This window comes from Ostrea edulis, chromosome 9, assembly GCF_947568905.1.
Source record: "Ostrea edulis chromosome 9, xbOstEdul1.1, whole genome shotgun sequence".
Classification (NCBI taxonomy): domain Eukaryota; kingdom Metazoa; phylum Mollusca; class Bivalvia; order Ostreida; family Ostreidae; genus Ostrea; species Ostrea edulis.
Genome location: NC_079172.1, coordinates 52,332,029 through 52,355,470, shown reverse-complemented (window position 1 = coordinate 52,355,470; position 23,442 = coordinate 52,332,029). Strand labels below are relative to the sequence as shown.

Sequence of the window (23,442 nt, the reverse complement as noted above, 5' to 3'; positions counted from 1 at the left end):
AATTCCCGTAAGATGCTCGATCTAAGCGTAATTACGGTGGCGAATCACGTGACTTTGGCAAGATCAATTACCCGGAAATATGAGGACGCAAGTCAACATATGGGAAAATTCAAACGAATAAATAACACCTTTATCAATAATGGTCACATAACTTATATCAACATTTGGAGAATTTTCTCAGGAACAAATCTATACTAAAATGGTAGGTCTACGTGCGATAGAAGCAGAAAGGATTAACAGTTTTTATTTTCAGTCAAAAAATTTCAGACCGCCATAAAACTGAGCATTGCACCAAAAACCGCAAAACTGATGGGTTAGGTTTAGAGGCGCGATAGCGTGCACAATGCTACTATGTGACATAATTCCCTACTCTGAGGATGTAAATCTTTTATATTCAAACATTTATTTAATTTTTCACTCTTTAATATATATATGTATTTGGGTTGGCAGTTCCAACCCAGACGCCATGAATGCAAGTTTTGGTGGAGGCTCTAATGATCAGTATAACCATGCTCCCAATATTATGTTAGATACCCGGAGCAAAGATTTTAGTCATGGTACTTTTTATAGGGGATTCATCTTCCACCCCTAGGGAAGAAAAAAGCAAGGACCACAAAATTAACAATTCAAAAGATGCTCCACAGAAACTTAATTTGATTAAAAATTAACCATGTCGTTTCCAAGAAGTCAACGATGTTCAAAAGTTAACAATGGCTGGCAGACTCAGATAGGAATAGGCCACTGGGGTGAATAAGGTGACCAAACACACGACACAATAAAACTTGCGTGTTTTAAATCTTCAGAAAATTAGCACTTGCTTAATAAGAACTGACTGGTATGACTATTTCAAGAACTAGAACACCTTTTTCACTTTCTCTATCGCAATCACCAGATTTAGAAAAATTAAGAAGAACAAGATTGCTGCCGCAAAAAGGTTAACACAAAAGTCCCTAACTAAATTATGGTGGAATATTATCAACTACATGTACATATTGTGACTAACAATCTTGCAAAATTTTAACAAAATCCATACACCAGTCTCTGTGGAGTTGCATCCAACATGTGTTCCTATAGTGTAGCATGTACAAATTCAACAAAGTACCATAACTCCTGTAAAAATTGTCGAATCAAAATGGCGGTGCAATATGATCAACTACATATGGTGACTATAACAATCCTACAAAATATGAACAAAATCCATTGAGCGGTTTCTGAGGAGTTGCGACAAAGTGTTCCATAGTGTAGTATGTACAAATTCAACTAAGTCCCATAACTCCTGTAAAAATTGCCAAATCAAACTGGCTCCGTAATATGATCAACTACATATGGTGACTTACAATCCTACAAAATATGAACAAAATCCATTGAGCGGTTTCTGAGGAGTTGCGTCCACAAAGTGAAGTGGGACGGACACCGGTATCTCCATGTCCTCTTCCGCGTTGCGGCGGGGGACAAAAAGAATCATTAATTTATTTTTCTTTACACCAACAAACTCAGAGAACATCCATATTCTTTTTAATGATAATTGCAAAATAAGTCCATTCTGGAAAACGCTTGTTTGCAGAATGAGCCTTGATACATCCACCTTCGCTAGCCAACGTTGACGCTCCGCGGTGTTTCTCTTTTCATAGTGAAAAGAGAGACCGCGCCGTAGAGCGTCACCCCTGGCTAGTGAAAGATGCGATACATATTAAATCATAACATCACTGAGTCAATTCTTTGTACATTCCGTACAACGTATAAAAGTTCAAGATAAAAGTTGTGATAAAATCTTTAATAGTATTAGCAAATCACCTGCAAAATCACGTGTGCAAGAATAATTACAAAATACTGAAGTATCATACAAACATCTAGGCAAAATCCTTAAGTTTATTTCTATGGTAAAAAAAAAAATGAATGATGAAAAAAAAAATAATGAAAAAGATGAACATAAACATCACTTGGACAGGTTTAAAACTCAGAATCTGTATACCCCCAAACCAATATAGCAATCAGTCTAACGTTTTGTAACACTATATAGCATCCGGCTCCAGTTGCTTATTACTATTTACAAAGCGCCATTATGCTCATTTCAGCAACCTTGCTCAAACTGGAACACTAATAAATATAAGCCAATTAAAGTACCGTACCACTATTACGTCACGATATACCCTAAATGTATTGAGATGCTGAACTACAGAATGGTTCCAGGGTCATGGGAAAAAAGCCCATTGAATCTATACTACATAAGGCACTTCCATATTAATAAGACTAACTGTATCTGAAGAACTTGGTCGGTTTTTGATCCAACAACTACCAGATTATTGAAACCAAATGAAAAAAAAGGACCTATCTCATTGAACAAATAATCCCCTATTGTGCACTCTGAATTCAGTTCAATCAAATAGAACCCATGATACTTTAAATTTACAGACTTTATAAATATAACAGATTGAAAAGATTTTATAAAGATATTTCCTATTGGCATATTTCTCAGAAACTTTCTTATCCTAAAATGTCCCATATCCTTAACCCTAGGGAAATTCATTCTAATTTGATGTACTGTATAGTCTTACTGTTCTAGAGAAGATTTTAAAGTGGTTTCCTTTCACATACAATGCTCACTACATAGACTAATTCTAAGCCATTATTAGTACAAACTTGAATCAACACTGTATGATAATGCTTTTGATCGAGTTCTGTAATTTTAGATCCAGTGTTTAAAGAGAAGATTTTTAACCAAGCCCACTTCATTTTCATTAGCGATCTATTTGAGCAGATCAAAGGATGTTAATAAACAGCAAAGTTTCTTTTTTTAAAAATTCAAAATTTTTAATATTTGTTTCTTTGTAAAACTTTAAACCCTAATTGTAATCCCTCCCAGGCCTTTGGGTTAATTGTTTGAACAAACTTGAATCTTCAATCTGTAAGGAAATTTTCATACTAGTCTTTACTTGAAGATATTTTAAACACTCCAACTTAAGCTATTTCTTATCAATATCTCCTTGGAAGGGGACATAATTCTTCATTAGAATAAATTGAATCACTTTAAATCATGAATGCTTTGTGAAAAGTTTAGTTGATATTGGTCCAGTGGTTTGGAAGAAGATAACATGTCATCAGTTTACAAAATTAATGCTGAACAAATGTGATCAAAAATTTAGATGAGGTGAGCTAAAAATCTAAATTTGTTTCATGATCCTGGAACCAAGTAATTGATGAATAAACATAACAAATTTACTAAATTAAGAAAAAAAATTGTAAGCATGCTTTCATAATTTTTTAACAGTGTTTAGTACTTTCTCAAATTTAAATACTGCACTGTTAACAGCAACAATATTTAGAATTCATTCTGCAACCATACATAGAGGTCATCAATCAGTCTAGTGCCACAGGATTATATATGCCAAGTTAACAGGTCACGTGTTCAGACAAGGTGAGAGGTCACGAAGTTGAAGAGTGCCCATACCAGTCACAATGTCTACAGAATCATCCAGACCAGGAAATGACTCAGCACTGGCAGAAATGGAGGCAAGGCTTGGCAATGGGATGTCTTCTATGGGCTCCACAGAAAAGAATTCCTCCTCACTCATTCCTTCTGAATAAATAAGAATGACATACTCCCAGTACATTTACTAGAGATGTAGCGATATACTGATTTTTACCACTTCAGACAAATTTGTACATATACTATATGATTAGATAAAAAAGTATAACATGAGGACCCAAAATTTTTAATACACCGTCTCCATGCAGAAGGTGTATCAATTTGACAACTATGACATCACAAACAAGTGATGTGACGAACTGCGTAACTTACATATTTGCTTTCAATAGATGTCTGAATCAGTTTTGATGATTTACATGATTTGTGATGTTCAATGTGATACATGATAAGTAAGTAATCTTATTTAAAATTGCACTAGGACATAATAAACATGAGCTGGCATGAACACACACACTTAAAACAAACATGTACATATAATACACGTACACAGAGTAAATGGTTAAAAACACAACTCATATTCTATTACTGACAGCACAAATCATGCAAGCATGCATGGGGGGGGCACTTGCAACAACGCAAGTCAAATTACACACTGAAGGGAATAAGTTTAATCTTGCTGGGAAAATACATGTAAATCAGCACTAATGCAGTTGGGATTAAAAAAAATATTTTAACAAAAGGGTACAACAGTTAAGATTGTGACAGGAAGGTCAGGGCCCTTATTCACAAAATATCTTACGACTAAGATGAAAAAAAGAATTCTGTCTGATAATCAAATACCGATCACAAGGTCATAATTATGTATTCAATTTTTATAAACCACGGATGTACTTCACATATTAATTAAGAAAGTCTACAAGAAATGAAAAATAAGGAAATTACAGTGTTTGTAAATTTTGATCTTAGTCGTAAGATATTTTGTGAATAGGTGCCCTGGAGCTCCATTTACAATCTAATTCTCTATACCAAGTGTGAATTTTCGAATTTCATTTGGCAGACTGCCAGAGCTCAGGCTGTCCAGCACTGTTTGACAAGACATAGGAGCTAATTTTAGGGATGACTTGAAGAACATTTAGGGTTTTATAACTATATTAGGACAGTTTAGACATTGAAATGGCTTTACCTTTGCAAATTGACAATAAAAATCACCAAAAACACTTGAAGTATTATTATAATTTGATGTTTAAACAAGATGTGTTTGTGAAACACAGATGCCCCTGATAATGGCCAATTTCAAAGATGGTCACAAGGACAAATATCTTGGTACCAGTAGAAAGATCTTGTCACAAGAAATGCTCATGTGCAATATGAATGCTCTAATATTTACCATTTAGAAGTTATGACCAATGTCAAATTTTTAACAAGAGGCCCATGGGCCACATCGCTCACCTGAGTCACCTTGGCTCATATCTGAAGACTTTCCATATATATTTGCATGTAAAACTTTAGTCCCTATTATGGCCCCAACTACCCTGGAAGCCACGATTTTTGCAAACTTGAATCTACACTACGTCAGAAAGCTTTCATGTAAATGTCAACTTCTTTGGCCCAATGGTTCTTGAGAAGATTTTAAAAGACTTTCCCTATATTTGTATGTAAAACTTTGACCCCACTCCCACTTGTGGCCCCATCCCACCCCCCGGGGGCCATGATTGAATCTGCACTATGTCAGAAAGTTTTCTTGTAAATATCAGCTTTTCTGACTCAGTGGTTATTGAGAAGAAGATTTTAACTATATATTTGTATGTAAAACTTTGATCCCCTATTGTGGCCCCATCCAATCCCCGGGGCCCATCATTTGAACAAACTTGAATCTGCATTATGTCAGGAAGCTTTCATGTAAATCTCAGCTTTTCTGGCTTAGTGGTTCTTGAGAAGAAGATTTTTAAAGTTTTTCCCTGTATATTTGTATGTAAAACTTTGATCCCCCTTTGTGGCCCCATCCTACCCCCAGGGGCCATGATTTGAACAAACTTGAATCTGCACTATGTCAGAAAGTTTTCATGTAAAAACAGCTTTTCTGGCTCAATGGTTCTTGAGAAGAAGATTTTTAAAGATTTTTTCTATATATTTGTATGTAAAACTTTGATCCCCTATTGTGGCCCCATCCAACCCCCAGGGCCCATGATTTGAACAAACTTGAATCTGCATTATGTCAGGAAGCTTTCATGTAAATCTCAGCTTTTCTGGCCTAGTGGTTCTTGAGAAGAAGATTTTTAAAAGTTTTTCCCTATATATTTGTGTGTAAAACTTTGATCCCCCCTTGTGGCCCCATCCTACCCCCGGGGGCCATTATTTGAACAAACTTAAATCTGCAATATGTCAGGAAGCTTTCAGGTAAATTTCAGCTCTTCTGGCCCAGTGGTTCTTGACAAGAAGATTTTTAAATGACCCCACCCTATTTTTGCATTTTGTGATTTATCTCCCCTTTGAAAGGGACATGGTCCTTCATCTGAACAAACTTGAAAGCCCTTCACCCAAGGATGCTTTTGGCCAATTTTGGTTGAAATTGGCCCAGTAGTTCTGAAGAAGAAGATAAAATTGTGAAAAGTTTACAACTACAACAACGACGACAGACAACGGACAAATTTTGATCAGAAAAGCTCACTTGAACCTTCGGTTCAAGTGAGCTAAAAAGTAGGTCAAATGCCAAGGTCAAAAGGTTTAGTATCCATGGAAAGGTCTTGTCACATGAATACTCATGTGAAATATCAAAGCTCTAGCACATACTGTTCAAAATTTATCAGCAAGATTAAAGTTTCAGACAGAATGACAGACAGGACAAAAACAATATGCTTCCCCCCTCCCCCAATCTTCAATTTATTGTCCTCCAAATTAGCCAGTGAAACTGGGTTTCGGTTTACAAAATATCATATTCACTTCACAGGGCAGGCCTTTGTTTCTCAAATATAGTTCATTTGCAGTTAATATTATTACACTGCTGAAATGAGGTGATATTTCAAAATCAGAATTAATAGTAAAGATAGAACTTGTATCATACATTGAAAAAAATTGGAAAAAAAACTCTCTAAATGGTTTCACTTACTCTTGAACTTGAACACAAGAAAGTACCGGTAATACTTTGTTTGATGTGGACCAGTAAATCATTCTTCAATCTCATACACAATTCCGCTAGAGGCCCGAATGGCCAGTATTCAAAAATGCTTTTCGTGAAGATTCTGTACGTAAATACTTAACTGCATTTCATGAAAGTGAAATTAATTGCATCTTCTTTTCTTAACAGTGATAAAATTTTCTTTGAACCTTTTGCAAAACAGGTTTGTTTTTTTGTTTTTTTATAAATGCACAATTTATATTTCAAGACACCACCAACAGTATCATACTAAAGATTATAACCTGCTGATTATAAAGTCTCCCAAACAAAGTGCTGGCAATATAAAAGAGGGCTTTTTCGGAGTTAAAACTGTCCCGTCCAGAATTTTTCACTCATATTGAGACGTCACCAGCTGTAGGTGGAGTAACACAAATTTTAGACCTGTGCTTAGCACTCAGGGTCATAGTAATGAGGGTTCTTTATCGTGCCAACTCCTGCTGTGACACAGTACCACCGATTTTTAAGGTCATATGAAAGACCTGTGATTCTCATTTCTAAATGCTGAGCTTATCACTACCTATTTTAACGTCTTACATTTGACGCAGTCGTGGCACGAGCAGGACTCAAACTCACGACCTCTCGGTTATGAAGCAAACGCTCTACCACTGAGCTACCGTAACCAGTTCATAATTTTTTTATCCCATGTCTCTATCATACCTGGTTCTGAAGTAATACCAATTTTATTCAGACGTCAAAGTCACTGGATCTTGATACTGGTTTGTAGGTCCTATCATGCTCTTATCATTTCTGAAGATCCCATGTCGCTATCAGTCCCAGGTTTAAAGTTCATGTTCAGAGGTCAAGGTCATTCGAGTTCCTTGACCTTGATTCCAGTTTGTAGGCCCTGTCATTTGCTTCTCATTTCCGATGACCCCAGGACTCTATCTATCATATTTGTTATATCTGTTGAATTATGAAATTAATAGTTCTATGTTAGACCCCATCCCCATTTGATCCCCCCAAAATGTACTTTAACCCCCTTCAATCTGAATACATTGGCCTATCATATCCTTGAATATCTAATACTTTCATCAATGGTTACGGAAAATGGCTGTGGACAGTTTTCTGCACGAGAAAGAAGCAGAAGAAGAATATAAGAAATGAGCAAAAACAATAAGTCTCCAAACTTCATTTGGGAGACTTAACCAAGGATAGTGAGCTAGTCACTCTTATCTAAACTTTCAACAAATTTCATGACTGGGGCTTGTTTCGGAAACAAGGCCAGATTAATCGTGGATGTCCTCAAGGATCTGATTCTTTTTTAGTTCAATCACCATGATCACCAGCCCTTTTAACAAATTCAAAGTTTGATAAATTAATGATCCAGTTGATTTTCTTTTTATTCAGACTTCTGGTTTTGTTTAGAATTGAATAGCCTGTTTGAAAATGTTCATAGCATAGCTAATGTAATCTTTAGTTTTCATTTGAAGTCATTTTGATGCAGAAGGTTTTTTTTCCTGAGAGTATCTTTTATCTTTATGCATAATTTACACTTACACACATTTTTGTTATCTAGTCAGCTGAATTGTAATATTCTTTAGTAATGCTGTATACTTCTAATCCTGCCATTTGAATACAAGGTAGGTACACAAAATTTCATATAATTCCATGTAAAAATCATTCCAAGGAACATTTTTTGAGAAAGCAAATTTACCGCTCATAGTATTCAGAAACTTTAACTGCCTTCACCGTGTATATGGGATTTCGCTTTCTTTCAAAATTTTGATGATTAAGCTTTAATTAATGGTTCATATAACAAGCAATTTGATTTTAAGAATAAATTGGAAAAGACAATTATGAATTGGTGAACCTCAAATGGAAAAGGAATGAGTCAGAATTTTCATTTTAGCAAGCAATTCCTAGGGGATTACTTTCAGTGGCAATAATATTTACAATGGATGCTGGAGGTTGCATGGTATTAAAACATTTTTAAAAAAATATAATAATAATATATATATATAAAAAAAAACTGTTATAAGTAAGGAAAAAACTCATTAAAATAAGAAAATATATATACATAATAAAATATCCCTGCTGAACCTCTAGCTGGCTGGAGAAGGAAGCTCACCTGGTTCAATAAGGTCATGGCTTGGAAGATTCTGTCCCAGTCTGTTGATGATATCATCTCTTCTCTTCATCGTATCAGCCTCACTCCTCTCCTCTTCATCATCAGAAAAAGGAAAATCCCCAAAACATGGAGGTCTCCAGCTAATCAATCTGGATATATAGGTACTGATTCTTTCTGATTTTGGCATGATGTCTTCATAATCATCCTCTGTAACAAAAAGTCCGTGAAACCTACATGTACTAATTAATAGATTACACCGACTTTTCTACTTTTTTCATAAGGCCTGAGCCTTTACAATTGGGAAAAATCATTGACATTTTTATTAGATTGGGTTAGGGTACCAAATCAATAACTGTCACATTGTAATTAATCTTAATTGATATGTAAAATACCATATTTAAGTAATTTTAACATCATTTACTCAATCAATCTGCTATGGAAATAACAGTCACAGTTCTACATTTGTACATGAAGTTTTCTCTAATGTTAGCATATGATAGGCCTTTGCTTAAGTGACAAATGCACATTAAAGTGTGTTGTATGTGAAAAATTCAATTTATTACACAAGAGGCCCATGGGCTACATCGCTGACCTGTGTCACCTTGGCCCATATTAAAAGAGTTTCCCTACATATTTGCATGTAAAACTTTGATCCCTATTGTGGACTACCCTAGGGGCCAATATATTTACAAACTTGAATCTGTACTATGCCAGGAAGCTTTCATGTAAATGTAAACTTTTCTGGACCAGTGCTTCTTGAGAAGAAGATTTTCCCTATACATTTGTATGTAAAACTTTAATCCCCTATAGTGGCATCACCCTACCCCCAGGACCTGCGATGTTATCAAACTTGAATCTGCACTATGTCAGGAAGCTTCATATAAATGTAAAGTTCTCTGACCCAATGGTTCTTCGGAAGAAGATTTTCCCTATATATTCTTAAATAAGATTTAATCACTTATTGTGGCCCCATCCTACCCCTGGGGCCATGATTTTAACAAACTTGGATCTGCACTATGTTAGGAAGCTTTCATGTAAAGAACAAGGTGTGATTATGTACATAAAAATGCCCCAAAAATTTCTCCGTTTTAAGGTAGCTCAGTACACTAAAGCTTATACTCTTTATGACAATACGTCACAAGATGGTGATTTAAATGTTTTGTGAAATTATTTGTATCGATCGCTTTGTTTGTCTATTATCGTAGCTCATTCAGTGGTTAAAGCACTGGGCTGGTGAACCGCAGACCTAAGTACAAATCCGCCAGTTATACGTGTTGAAATAATTTTTTTGAAAATCATATTTTTATCCAAATTTGTATATTTTCTGCCTTTTTGGCATATATACTGATTATCTATCATCATATCTTATATGATTAATCAATTCATACTGATTTGAGAAACTATTTCAGGGTGTAGTGAGCCTTGGGTGAAGTGTGTCTTGAATTAATCTTGATCTGTGTTTTAAGTAAGTCAAATAATATATGCCAAGTATACTATCTCAACTTTAACTCAAAGTCATTGCTAATTTGATAGCATCATTACGTCATGAATAAGACCCCCCCCCCCTCCTTTTTAAAAAGAGCTTGATAACTGTTAAATTTCATCCAGATTATTGCTTAGAAAAAGGTATGCCCATCCATCAAGCAAAATGAAATTAATATATGTTTTGTATTGATAAACGATAAAAAAAAAAAATGCATTCGAGTATACATGAATTTGCTCGACGCATGGGCTGTATGTTTTCTGACAGGAAAACCCCTGAATTTATAAATTTTTTCATTGATTTTGGCATTTTTGGCAATTTTATGCCAACTTTACACTCCTGTCATACAACACAAAGCAATTTTGGATCAAATTGAATGTAGTTTGGGCTTGCTTATACATGTATATTCCTTATTTCAATTCCAGATTTTGGGACTCCTACTGAAATCATCCATTTTCTGGGCCAGATGACTGTAAAAACTGTACCTGCTTCTTTGTACTTTCCTGGTCCAGATTTTTAAAGATTTTCCCAAATATATTTGCATGTAAATTTTTGATCCCCTATTGTGACCCCATCCCACCCCCTGGGGCCATTGATTTAACAAACTTGAATCTGCACTATGTCAGGAAGGTTTCATGTAAATACAAAATTTTCTGGTCCAGTGGTTCTTGAGAAAAAGATTTTTCCTCTATATTTCTATGTAAAACTTTGATCCCCTATTATGACCCAACCCTACCATCGGGGATCATGGTTTTGACAAACTTAAATCTGCACTGTCAGGAAGCTTTCAGGTAAATTTCAGCTCTTCTAGCCTAGTGGTTTTTAATTGACCCCACCCTATTTTTGCATTTTTGTGATTATCTCCCCTTTGAAGGGAGCATGGCCCTTCATTTGAAGAAACTTGAAAGCCCTTTACCCAAGGATGCTTTTCATCAAGTTTGGTTATTGGCCCAGTGGTTCTAGAGAAGATGTCAAAATGTGAAAAGTTTACAGATGAACAGACAGACAAAGGACAATCGGTGATCAGAAAAGCTCACTAGAACTAAAAACAACAACGCAAACTGGGTAAAAAAAAAAACCAACTTCATTTTAGAAAAAATAGTAATTTTTAAGAGGGGAAAGGGCCTGTATTTGGACCTAACGAGTGTAGAATAATCACTGGATTATATTTAGTAGCACAAACTTGTGGATTGCCCAAGATCCTGATTAGACAAGTTATAATGCAGAGGAGCAAGAACATGATTCATTTTAGCTCTCGTTCTTCTGAGCACTACATACAGGGTGTATCTATACTACACACTCAGAGTACTGTTTTTTTTATATGATTTGTCATTGCAGGCATGATAATATGGTCTTCCTGTCAGGTGACTGCTGCACTACCTCGATTGGTAGGTCAAGGATTTGAGCCCCTGAAATCACAGATACAAGTCTTCTAATGAGTATTAACCAAGTGCTCAGCTTTAGAAGTAAACTTTTCAGATTAAATAAAAAAAAAAAAAAACCCGAAATATTTTTTGTTTGGTTGTTAAACAAGATATGATGTTTGCAAACATTGTAAAAAAAATGCAGAACTTTCGTTTGCAGGTTTATACAATTTTTTCTGTATAATTAAAGTTTGGGACCTTCATATCCTGTTTAACAATTAAATCAAAGAAAGACATTTTATTATTTATATTTTTCTGTATTTTGTTTTTGTTTTTGGATATAGACACTTCCAAACACATAAAATAGAAGCTAATGACCTCTAAGTTATTCAAACGTAACATCTGAAAATCACCCGACCTTGACTTGTCTTCATATTTGATGATGATTTCTATGTTTGAATGATGGTATAAAAGGGAAATAGTAGAGGAACAGGACAAGGTCACTGGAGCCACTTAACCTTAACACTAGTTTGTAAACTCTGTCATTATCTTCTCCTTTTTGAAGACCCTAGGGCTTTACCTATCACACTTGCCAAGTTATATCTGTTGAATTTTGAAATTAATTTCCCCCCATTAAGTTCTATGCTAGGACCCAGGGTTCGAAATTAACTCATGTCCGTAAGTCCGAGACTAGTAAAAAACGTGTCGGACTAGTGAACTCTCTAGAGCACTAGTCCGTACGGACTAGTGAAAATCCGGAAATCAATCTTGAATATGGTAAAGATTTTTAGCAAGATTTGTCCGAGTCTCTTAGATGTTTGAACTTATGGTCGATTAATTACCTGCATGGTTAAGTGTTTGCGTGACTATGACATCCTGAGCTTCCAAACACATGGAGTGCATTTGAGACCGTCGTTCTTCGAACGTGCACAAATTGTCAAATTCCTGCCGATTCCGAACGCCGAGTACACATCATGAGAACGTTTTCTAGGTGCAAGAATTGCAAGTAGTGTGGTCTGAGAACATGCACGTTTGTGCGCACATGTTCTCGTCATTCGCGACTCTAACACAGTAGTTCATAACACTATAGCTCATGACTTGGTAAATCGAGTGAATTTTATTGACTTTATTGATAAAATTTCGAACTCCTGTGGCTCTAAGATCTGAGCACCAAAACAACAGGAATGTCGATCTCGAACGCACTTATGGATGTTTATAAAAGGATTAACTCAGAGGTTAATATTGTATGCTTCTGAAGATCTTGAATGCGAAATAAAATATGGTGGTCTCTTTCTTCTGTACGTGTCAGAAATTAAATTGATTGCAACTGTGATGTGTTTGGTTTCATTAAATACTGTTGAATAAAATGAAGATCATTTAATATGATGTACTGGACGGACTAGTGAAATGTTTTGCGGACTAGTGAACATCAACAGTGACTAGTCCGTACGGACTAGTGCTTGAAAAAGTTAATTTCGAACCCTGGGACCCCACCCCCCCTCCCCCAATGTACCCATACCCACTCGAATATGAAAACAAAACCATTTCTGCACAACAAGATATATTGGCCTATCATATTCTTGAATATCTAATACTTTCATCAACAGGTTATGGTGACCTCTGACCCCAATACGATATCCCATCTTGCATGGAAATGCGAGGGAATGATAAGTAAGAACCTGTGGCATGGTAGGCATTTCCCTGATAGAGAGCCCACAGGTTGACTTGAGTGTGAAGTTAAGTATTTGAGGGAAAACCTCAGAGTTGAGGCTCAGGAATGAGTTAAGTGATGTTGGTAACGGCGGGGCCTGAGTACATACTTTTCTACATTTTCTGTACCTGAAACAATTTGTTACAAAAATTCAGCATGTCAGATGAATGAGTGTACAGACCCTGGTCATCTGGTGATGGAATGTACATCTGTTCTATGTCCTCCACTTGACGACAGGTGGGAATGGCCGAGAGGGTGGCTAACTTTAGCTGAGGTGTCACAGTTTTCTGTTTCTTACCAAGGTCATTGGATGCTTTATTAAATTTCTAAAAGAGTTCAATAAACATTTTTAAATCAGAAACAAACTACGGTCAACTTATCTCTTCCTCTTTTTTTGTTACGTTTATTAAATGAAATCTTGAACTTTCTTAAAATACATGTACTATATGCATGCAAAGAATTCTGTAGAAAATCAACTAGATTTGGTAGATCTTATAATGTATTTCAGAGGACCATCAGAACATACACATTATAACCAGTATCTATTATAACCAAAAATAACCCCACAAATTTTGATTTGATGATAATTATTTTTGACATGTGTGCCATTTCTGGCTGATATTTTGGATTCCAGAAAGATTTTGATCCCAATATATATCAAAAATTGAATACAAGACCCCAATATATATATCAAAAATTGAAAACAAGATCCATATATATTATTACTACAGTAACTTGATCCGAAGAGTCGGATCACGTCGAGTTGACAGGCGAAGATCATCAGATCACACGAGATGCAAAGCTTAGGAACCCGCAAACAGAACTAAACTGGATATGATAGATCTAATGATCTGCACCTGTAAACTGGATATGTTTCAGTTTTTGGATCAAGTTACTATAGTTAAGCTCTCTCTATTTCTACCTTGATGTTTTCTGGTTTGAGAGATCCAGGATTACAAGACGGTTTGAGACTGGGTGTCTTGATGCTTGCGGCTCGGGGGTCCTTGTTGATGTTTCCCAAAGCCCTCCTGGGTGTGATCAGATTTGTGTTGTCTGCTAGTTTGAGGGGCTTCAAAGGATTGGCACTGCCTTGCTTTAGACCTTTCAATCCCTGGTTTTCTTTGTTGATATTGCCCAATGCTTTACGAGGAGTCACCAAATTTTGATCCAGTCCTTTACCAGGTTTCACACCTGAAATATTTTTTAATGTTCCAATCACACAGTAATTTGACACAAGATCATCAAATGTGGTATTATTGCTTGTCATCATAATTACACACACACTACATATCAAAACACTCTATATATTACATACACAAAGTCCAACATTCATGAGCAACTATTCGCACATGGAGGGCGATCACATAAAAAAATACAAGGCATGTAAGCTTGTTCATTTTAATATATTGGTTGTGTTTCATGTAATCATCACATCAAAATACTTAAGAATTGTTTTCTATGAATATAGAGGGGGTTCTGCTTTATAGCAGTGTTCCAATCATCGATTATAATAAAAAAATCAGCTGATTGTTGGCAATTTCTAAGTGCTCTATTATGAAAATTTTATTCCAATTCATCAGTTTTCTTGACGACTGTAGTTTCTGAAGTATATTCTTGCCGTGACCTATCTGTTAACCTAAAAGTTTTGTTTAATTTTATACACACATTTGGCATGCTTCGATCTGTAGATATCAGTCGAATCTGCTTCGTAAATATAAATCCAATTTTTAAGTGTTCAGGGATTGTTTACCCCTTGGATAATCCAGGGCCTTCAAGTTTGGGGAAAATAGCGATATTTGATTGAAATTGGAAAATTTGTTTTATGCAAATAAATAAGAAAAACAAGCAAAAAGTTAACCATTTGATATTTTATAATCAATGTGGCTGGCTTAAACAAGCTTTAATTTCCAGTCTTTGGCAGAGAAAAAACTGTTACAAATATTTTGCAACAGAGTGGCACTGAGGTTGGATGCATGACCCCCCATGGTATATTTTCATCAAAGCATCCATCATTTGGGAATTTTTAGGCATCATTTTGGTAAAACACCTGATTTTCAGCATTGGGATTGGGGCCCTCCACAGAACCTTAAAAAAATCCCTGATGTTACAATATTGTCTGAGGCATATTGAGTTAATTAAATTTCATTTTTATTAATAACATTAATGAAATATGTTTAATTATTTCTGGAAAACTCTGTTGGACTGGTAAATTTTTCTGCGGACTGTTTGAAATTATACCCCATCAGTCCGATTGGACTGGTGACATAAAAAGTTAGCTTCAAGCCCTGCAGCTGTTTATTATTTTTGGGGTTATTTCATTTTAATTATATGAATATGTACAACATACACACATCAAATAACTTATTGATGAGGAATGAAATAGGTGTTTTTATCATCATGACATCCAGATTGGCTTTAGTTTTAAGAAATGATAACTTATTTATTCATTAGAATAAATACTAAATTTGTTTTGTTATCTAAAACCATAATTTTGTGTTTTTCTGGACATAATAATATCATTTTTCACTGGTATTAAACTGATGATAGTAATGATCGTTACTATCATCCCAAGATGGCGGAAGGAAATTCTGGAAAGACCACGCTTATTAAGGTCTTCCGTAACAACGGAAGACCTTCTACTGATTGTGCTCGTCAGTGCTCCCACTGGACCAGAATTCCCTTTCGCCACTTTTTCGGGGAGCGGCGCGGCACAAATAATCACATGCTTTACAATTATTTCCATCATATTATATATTATTTTATTCATTACACTTATTTTAGCATTTTGAATCAGTTACATTACTTAATCATATTCAGATACCATACCTAAACACTTCTTTCTGAAATAATAAGAAGTTGATTTGTTTGATAAATTTTATTATGGAAATCAAAATTCAGATAATAAATCATATAAATATAAACTTCATGATGCTACAACCCTCAGTGAAAACATTGTGTACATTGCCCGAAATACAGATGTCACAAAACATCAAGCCCAATTTAAAGTCGTATCTCAACCATCCCCTATTAAATTTCCGTTTTTGTATGCAAGATTTTGCAATTTGGACAGAATCAGATGTTTGAGCAGGTGGGGTTGACTGTAAAGCCAAACATAGTTATTTTTTTAATTTTAGACTGACTAGAGTCAGAAGCTACAAGTTTAGTGTCAAAATAAAATGGGGTGCATAGTCTTATGAGATTAGCATTTTTATACTGTTGCGCACCGAACTTCAAAGAAATTGCTATGTCCATATCAATGGTGACCGACCGCATAATTGTTTATAAAATATTCGAACTAAAATCAAACACATCAAAATCAAAATCTTGTAATCAACGAGTTTGGCCGCAAAAACAAATAATTGATGTATTCATATATACATTATACACAATAATACGGCCAATTTAATTACCGGTTCGTTCTCTGGTTAAGAATTGACATTAATGTGGAGATGATAACACGATAATGAATAAGACTTTAAATGTTAAACAATAGACCACAGCAGGGTAAACACCTGTCCGATGTACTTTATTACATAATCACCGACTTTTTAGCAGCCATAAATTACCTGAGGCTGTGACCAGCTCTGTGTGCACTGGAGCGACGCGAGATTTCCGGTCGCACGCGTTGACTGAATAAACAAAGTTGGACTGCATAAACAAGCAGGCGATAATGCGTCACTGACAAAGGATTTAAAATACAATTTATTGCAAAAAGGGATTTTCGCCACTTTCAATTTTTTTTCGCCATTTATGAAAAAAATTCGCCATTGGCGAAAATGGCGAAGCCCAGCTCGAGCACTGGTGCTCGTTAAGATTATTCTTATTATTCTTTTTATTATTTCTTTTTTTTTTCTTTTTCCTAGACGCTAACTTTGAAGCTTCATATCTCGCTCATTTCTGCATGGATTTTGCTCAAATTTTCAGGGTTTATAAACTTTACAGAACAATTTTAAAATCATGTACTACATTTCAGAAATTCCCTTCTGTTCACGAGTTATTCCCCTTTGAATGAGATTTTAGGGGCTTTGGTTTCCAGACAAAGGCTCCAAGACTGTATAAGCTTGAGCAGAAAATGCATTGAAAATGAAAAGTAGGAGCATTATAGTTGTGCACATCGCTTTTTGTTTTTTAATTACAGCGTTCGAAATGGTGGTTGACAGGGTTAAAAAATTAGGACGCCTAAAGGAGCAAAAAATTACACATATTTTCCTTTCTATCTTTTAAACTAAAAATATTTTGTTAAGACGTGTAGAACAAAATTTTGTGCAAAATGTTAAGAGCTTTCTTTTAATATCCCTTAAAAGGGGCTGGCCCCTTAAATTAGGGATCTGGGGATCTTCAAAGTTTTCGCTTTATAACTCAAAAACGGTAAATATTTCGATATGGCTTTTGCTGGAAAAGTTGTTCTTTAACATCTTATTGATCTGATAAACATAATATTTTGCTCGAGTATTGTGTTATATATGAGTAAAAAGCTTGACCCACAAACAGGTAACCGTATCATTAGGTAGGTGAAGGGGGGAAAATATGCGTATAACTTAAATAAACTTGCTTTAATTGATAAATCTGACTTCATGAAATGCTAATATTCTTTTAAAATAAGGTTTTAACGTGATCTATGGTTCCTTTAAAAATCATCTATCGACAACTTTCTTTTTTTTTATTTAGTAGCTTTAATATAAACAATCGTTCCAAAGAAAAAAGAGGAAAAGGTTATCTCCTCTACGTTTGTTATTAACACAACGATATATTTAATTGAAGAAACAAACCTTCAAGACAGAATAACTCAGTCATTAACTACACGCATCTTACATACACCACGGGGTTTGTTTTTGTTTACAATTACGTAACCGACTCGAGGAACTATCGCGTGTGAACCAGGGCATGTACACAAAGTAAACATTGTCGTCCTAAATATAACACAGAATGTTATGTTTTTGATCATATTGGATTTTTCGAATAATTCAGTCTTTCCGGGGATGTATATACTTGTTTATACGTCCTTGGTCTTACGTTTGATTTGTTTTAAATTCAAAACTCTAGAGCATTGAGTCAGGCAATTTAATATACAGTTCGTTTCTCAATCATGTCTAATTGAATGTGTGTTTAATATCGGAGATTCATCACTGCTGGACTAGCAATCTGTGATTTCACACTACTTTAACTGAACACACAAGCTTTACTCAAATTCTTCGTTGTGAGAAAGAAAATGGATACATTTTACAATCATAACGAATTATTTCTGAACATGTTTTGAAATCAATAGTTTATAATCATGATTAAACCATGCAAATCTAAACATGCGTATAGAATATTCAGAAACCCATGGCCGGCCAGTCTCATTTCAAATGATTTGTTGTTGTATTGTTTAAAAACAATGACTTTGATTAAACATTGATTCAGAACTCCTGGTCCAAATTATGTAACTTCGGTACGTGCCCCTGGCGTGAAATTCATACGCGACTTCTGTGCGCACTGTGTGTTTTAATTAATATTGATAAAAAGTTTCCATATGATCAAAGAATATGTCCTGGCCTTGACCCATGGTCACATTGTCAAGTTCACTTTTTAGAAAATACAAACCCCGTCCTGGCCATATCAAGTAATGAAGAAACATTTAGATTTCATACTTACAACAGATTTTCATGTTAACTGAGGCTGCATTAGGACCTGACCCAAGGACATATGGTAAAGTTCAAGGTTTTTATGTCACACAGCTCCGACGGAAGACCTCTCGTTGCTTTGCAACGAGCTTTGCTCTAGTTTATTATATCTATTTGTATTGTCTATTTGTGAATGATATGTAGGTAAGAAATATCATACACTAGCAACAATTTAATTACGATCAGGTGTTATTTTATCTTTTATACGGCTCATATAAACAGAAAATTTGTCGTTGAAAAATTAGCGAGGATGATAGTAACGAAAGTTCTTACATTACTATCATCATTCCTTCTGTTACTATCATCATCGCTGTTTTTTCAACGTGATTCGGTATTGGAGAAAATGATCCGGTAAAGGAGACAATGTTGTTCATAAACAAATAACGATAAAAATTTTTTTAACGAATGATTAATATGAAATGATATGTGGAATAGTTTAAGTAATAAGTGGTACCACTAGTCATGTTGCATACTAGATTTAACTCGAACTCGGGTACAAGCTATCGGCGCCGAACTACGAAGTGATTCGTTATAGGCGACCTCCCTGTATATGACCTTATGATCACTATCACCAACTTTGAGCTAATTCATTTTTACATGAATTGCTTTTTAAAACAGGAAAATTGCATGCATCTGCCTAAGGTCAAAACATGCTGTGAAATATTGCTGTCACTTCTCTACTGATATCAAAATGTTTTTATATAAATCATAGAAAATATCTGAGTAAATTCATTCGGATATCTCTGGGATCGACATAACGGTTGTCCAAAAGCCCGAGGCAAGTGAAAATCCAGTTCGGACAAGTGACACTCAATACACACATGAATGATGGGGGAAGAGATTATCGATTTTCAGTAGGAAATGTGATTATATTGATTGTGTTAAAGGGATTGGTTCAGGATTTTTGAAGAAAAAAACCCCCAAAATAACTATTTTTCATTTTTGATATTAAACATCAAAATTATAACTGAATTAATGTTGACAGCCAAATATTTTACCTTCTGAATGCAAGAATAAAAGCAATATTTTAGCCTTTTCATGTATACAAAGAAACCAGTAAAATGTTAATTTTGTAATACATGTATAAAGCATTTTAATTTTGCATACTCATATAAATTTTAACTTTTAGATGACACATTTTACCCAAAGAATGCTTGAAATGTGAAAGACATAATAAACTTAGATCGAATTCCATTTCTTTTGAAAATTTCGTAGACAATAACATACCGCAATCTTTGTTTACAAAACAAATAATAAACTCTCTAAAATGAGCTTCTGTGATAATTTATAACATTAATTTTTATGTGAAATCTTTTAAACACATTAGACAATAGATTTTGATCATTAAAAGTGAAAAACAAAATTTTGAAGAAAATTGTGAATCAGTCCCTTTAATAAAATAAAGTATAGCTCCGTATTTCTTGTTTTCTTTCCAGGGAATCATTGATTTTTTAGACCCCTAAAAGTTGATTGCAATGTATCTTATTCTATCATTAAGTCATTCCCAATAACATAACTATCCCATGTACAACTTATCATAGTTAAGTATGCGAGAAAATGGCAGCTTCACAACCATCTTCAGACTTTGCGAAAACTCACTAGCCCAACATCCGAGGCTACTAGATTTCATGCCGGACTAGTAAAATCTGAGTACGCACTGGCCCAGCGGGCTAGTAAAAAATATGACTTATGTATGGTACAAATTGTCTTTAGAAATCATTGGAGATCAAAGTCTTTAAAACGCTTCAATCAGTGACTCTAATTTAATACTTCGACGAGCGTCTCAATGGCATGATAACAGTGACCAAGTAAAAATAAACACTTACACCATGAACGCTTTTGAAAAATTAAAATCAGGAGAAAAGAGACAATTTAGTGAAGGAAAATCTGATGCTGTGCAGAATAATAAAAGCAATTAAAAAAGAAATGAAATTGCATGGTTGTTATTTATTTATTTTTTGTTTTAAGCTAGTAGATTTTTTTTTGTGAATCTACTAGCCCTTCTGGCTGGTGGGTTCAAAATGTTTTTCGAAGTAACATTCAGAAAGATGATTTTAAAGAGAATGAAAATAAATTTCAATTTAAAGATATGAGTCTTAGGCAGCGTGACAATCCTAATCTATGGTTCTAATTGATACTAACAGCAGTATGGTCTGTACCTTGTGTCAGAAATTTAACGCTATCGCTAGTACTTTGTATTTTCTTACCAGTAATACAATTTACAGAATTGATAGCATCTATGCTAAGGCTGAATCAATTCACTGAAATACCCATACTGTTCAATATAAACGCCCGATTCAATATTCGATTCATTGCCTCGATTTTCGGTTCCATACGTTTATTACAAACGGATTCAGTAAAATACTTCAGGGTGAGGCTCAGTTTATACTTATTATTTTTACCTGAATGAGGGTCAACATAGCATCAAATAATGTTCAAACTGTTTACCGTTTGGCAGTTCAGAAAAATTTTGCTTTTAAAATTATGACTTTGAATATTGGTAATTAAATTTTTCTTCAATGATATTATTGGTTTCTTTTGTAAATTGCATTGTATTGAACGTACTGAATTGTGGCGCAAGTATTGCAATATGTATTGTATCGTGAAGGGGGCGTATCATTTCAGCCCTAAACTATGCACATTTTTATTGAGTTATTGCCTAAAAACTCATTAGCTATACATTTCAATTTGAAACCTTTTATTTTTTGGCTATGTATTATTCACAGTTGTAAGTCCAAGTTTCGACTAAATTAAGTTTCTTTAAAAAAATCCAGGCTTAGTGTTGCAAAGTGCATCTGTTCGCTTAGAAAGGTGTATCTTGTAAAAGTATTACATTGAACATGTTGCATATTTTTCAATAGTAATAAGACCAATTCAACTTAATTGATAGATTATCATCCCCGCCCGCCCCTCAAAAGTTGACCCGCCCCGAATTTTTTTATCTTGCGAAACTTGCGATTTCCAGAATATTTTCATGTCCAACTCCAGTATTTACACTTCTTGTTTACATTTCCGGTATAGCAACGTGAAGAAAATTACAATAGATCTATATGGTATTCTTAATTTCTCTCCTTCTTACAGGTGTAAATCATGAAGAAGTTAGGTATATTTCTGTTTGAAATTAAAGCTTAACCTGGAATTCATCTGTGAAAATAGCATAGATTGATATCCACCTGGCATTAAATGATGCGCATCTGTTGAAATAAAAATCAATTGTCTTTAAAAAAAATTCTCAGAAAATAAAAATCAAAATCCTCCCACCCGCCCCATACTTTTTGCTGACCCTGGATGATAATCTACTAATTAAGTTGAATTGGCCTAATCTATATTTCAAAGTCGGACATAAGTAATCAACAATGAACATTGTGGGAGGAAACCGGAGTAACCAGAGGAAACCCATGTGTTCCAGTGGGCGACCACCATATCCTTTCCCATGTACAACCATTAGGTATCACAGGGAACGGACTCAGGTCGCAGCACCAAGAAGCGAGTGTGTTATAAACCACTATGCTACCCGGACACTCAATTGATACAGTATTTTATTCTAATGTAAATCAAGCAAAAACTCATTTACAATGCAGCTTTTAACCATCAAATCTAAAGGGGACCAATAAAGGTCAAGTCATTCTAATTAGCCTAAAGAGTTCATACCCAGTCCTTTCTTTAGTCCCGCTACCTTCTTGGATTGTAAACTGTTCGAATTCTCTTTGTCAACATAAGTTTGGAAAGATAATGCTGCCATACTGAAAAAAGTATGTTAGGCCTAAATAATTTATATAAATATATATCTTGAAAATAAGCACAGGTCTGTGAAACATTTCTCACAATGTCAATAAAATATCTATTATAGTCTTATTTGAGCTAAATACATTTTACAATCAAAGTCTGCTGCTAAAATTAGGCATATAATAAAGCATTATTGCAGTTTAGGGGACGCAATGTAGAGATATTTATAATGTGCTGAGGCTAAGAGTACTGATCAATGGAGGTTGTTTAAAATCATAGTTCAATCACTAAAAGTACAATTGTGGAATTTTGAGTTCCCTAATAAAATAAGATTTATGATCGAAAACTTCAATAAGCTAATGATAAGCAATAACGTGAAAGATTGTGTCCTAAAATACATAAGAATCTACCATAAATGAGAAAGATACCTCGTAGTGGTAAACTAACCTGCATATATATAGCTTTCAAAGATGGCGCTGTAAATAAACATTATAAACTAGCCAATGGGATCTCCGCATTATCGTAGGGACGGGTACAGGTCAAGTCGGCACATGCTCATTTCGGCACCCGTGAAAACAGCCATCTCAAACCGACCACAGTCTTTACCACAATTAAGTTGGTCGATTTGGCACTTAGATAAATTCTAAATAGGTTAGTTGTAACATGTTTCATATTTTTTTCTTTCTCTGTTATTTGGAGAGCAAATGAAGAGATCAAATGTCCCAGTCCTCATGGAAAAGAAAGAAGGACAATATTTATTGTAGGCCTAGATAATCATTACAAAAGTGCTAAAACTCATGAACTTAATAAAATTCACAAATGATA

At 34.7% G+C, this 23,442-nt stretch overlaps 1 protein-coding gene across 3 annotated transcripts; it reads right to left on the bottom strand.

Moving 5' to 3' along the window:
- Positions 1–1,758: 1,758 nt before the first annotated feature.
- On the bottom strand, positions 1,759–23,103 carry LOC125659515 (uncharacterized). 3 transcript variants are annotated; one of them, XM_048891196.2, is made up of 6 exons: positions 23,065–23,103; positions 22,543–22,634; positions 14,151–14,419; positions 13,410–13,554; positions 8,671–8,877; positions 1,759–3,577 (listed from the first exon to the last, which is right to left on the bottom strand). In XM_048891196.2, exons 2-6 carry the CDS (start codon positions 22,631–22,633, stop codon positions 3,399–3,401), a joined length of 891 nt encoding a protein of 296 aa, XP_048747153.1. In that variant the 5' UTR covers position 22,634; positions 23,065–23,103; the 3' UTR covers positions 1,759–3,398. The 3 variants fall into 3 exon arrangements, with proteins under 3 accessions (XP_048747153.1, XP_048747154.1, XP_048747155.1); XM_048891198.1 differs by having other exon boundaries at positions 3,462–3,577; positions 8,620–8,877; positions 23,065–23,081; XM_048891197.2 differs by lacking the exons at positions 22,543–22,634; positions 23,065–23,103 and adding an exon at positions 16,795–18,987.
- Between the last annotated feature and the right edge of the window lie 339 nt (positions 23,104–23,442).

Excerpts from the sequence above, each read along its gene's own strand:
- LOC125659515 (XM_048891196.2), bottom strand. The coding sequence starts at position 22,633 with ATGGCAGCATTATCTTTCCAAACTTATGTTGACAAAGAGAATTCGAAC. Across the intron at positions 14,420-22,542 it reads GGGACTAAAGAAAGGACTGG|GTGTGAAACCTGGTAAAGGA; the intron begins GTATGAACTCTT and ends AAAATATTTCAG. Across the intron at positions 13,555-14,150 it reads TCAAACCAGAAAACATCAAG|AAATTTAATAAAGCATCCAA; the intron begins GTAGAAATAGAG and ends GAACTCTTTTAG.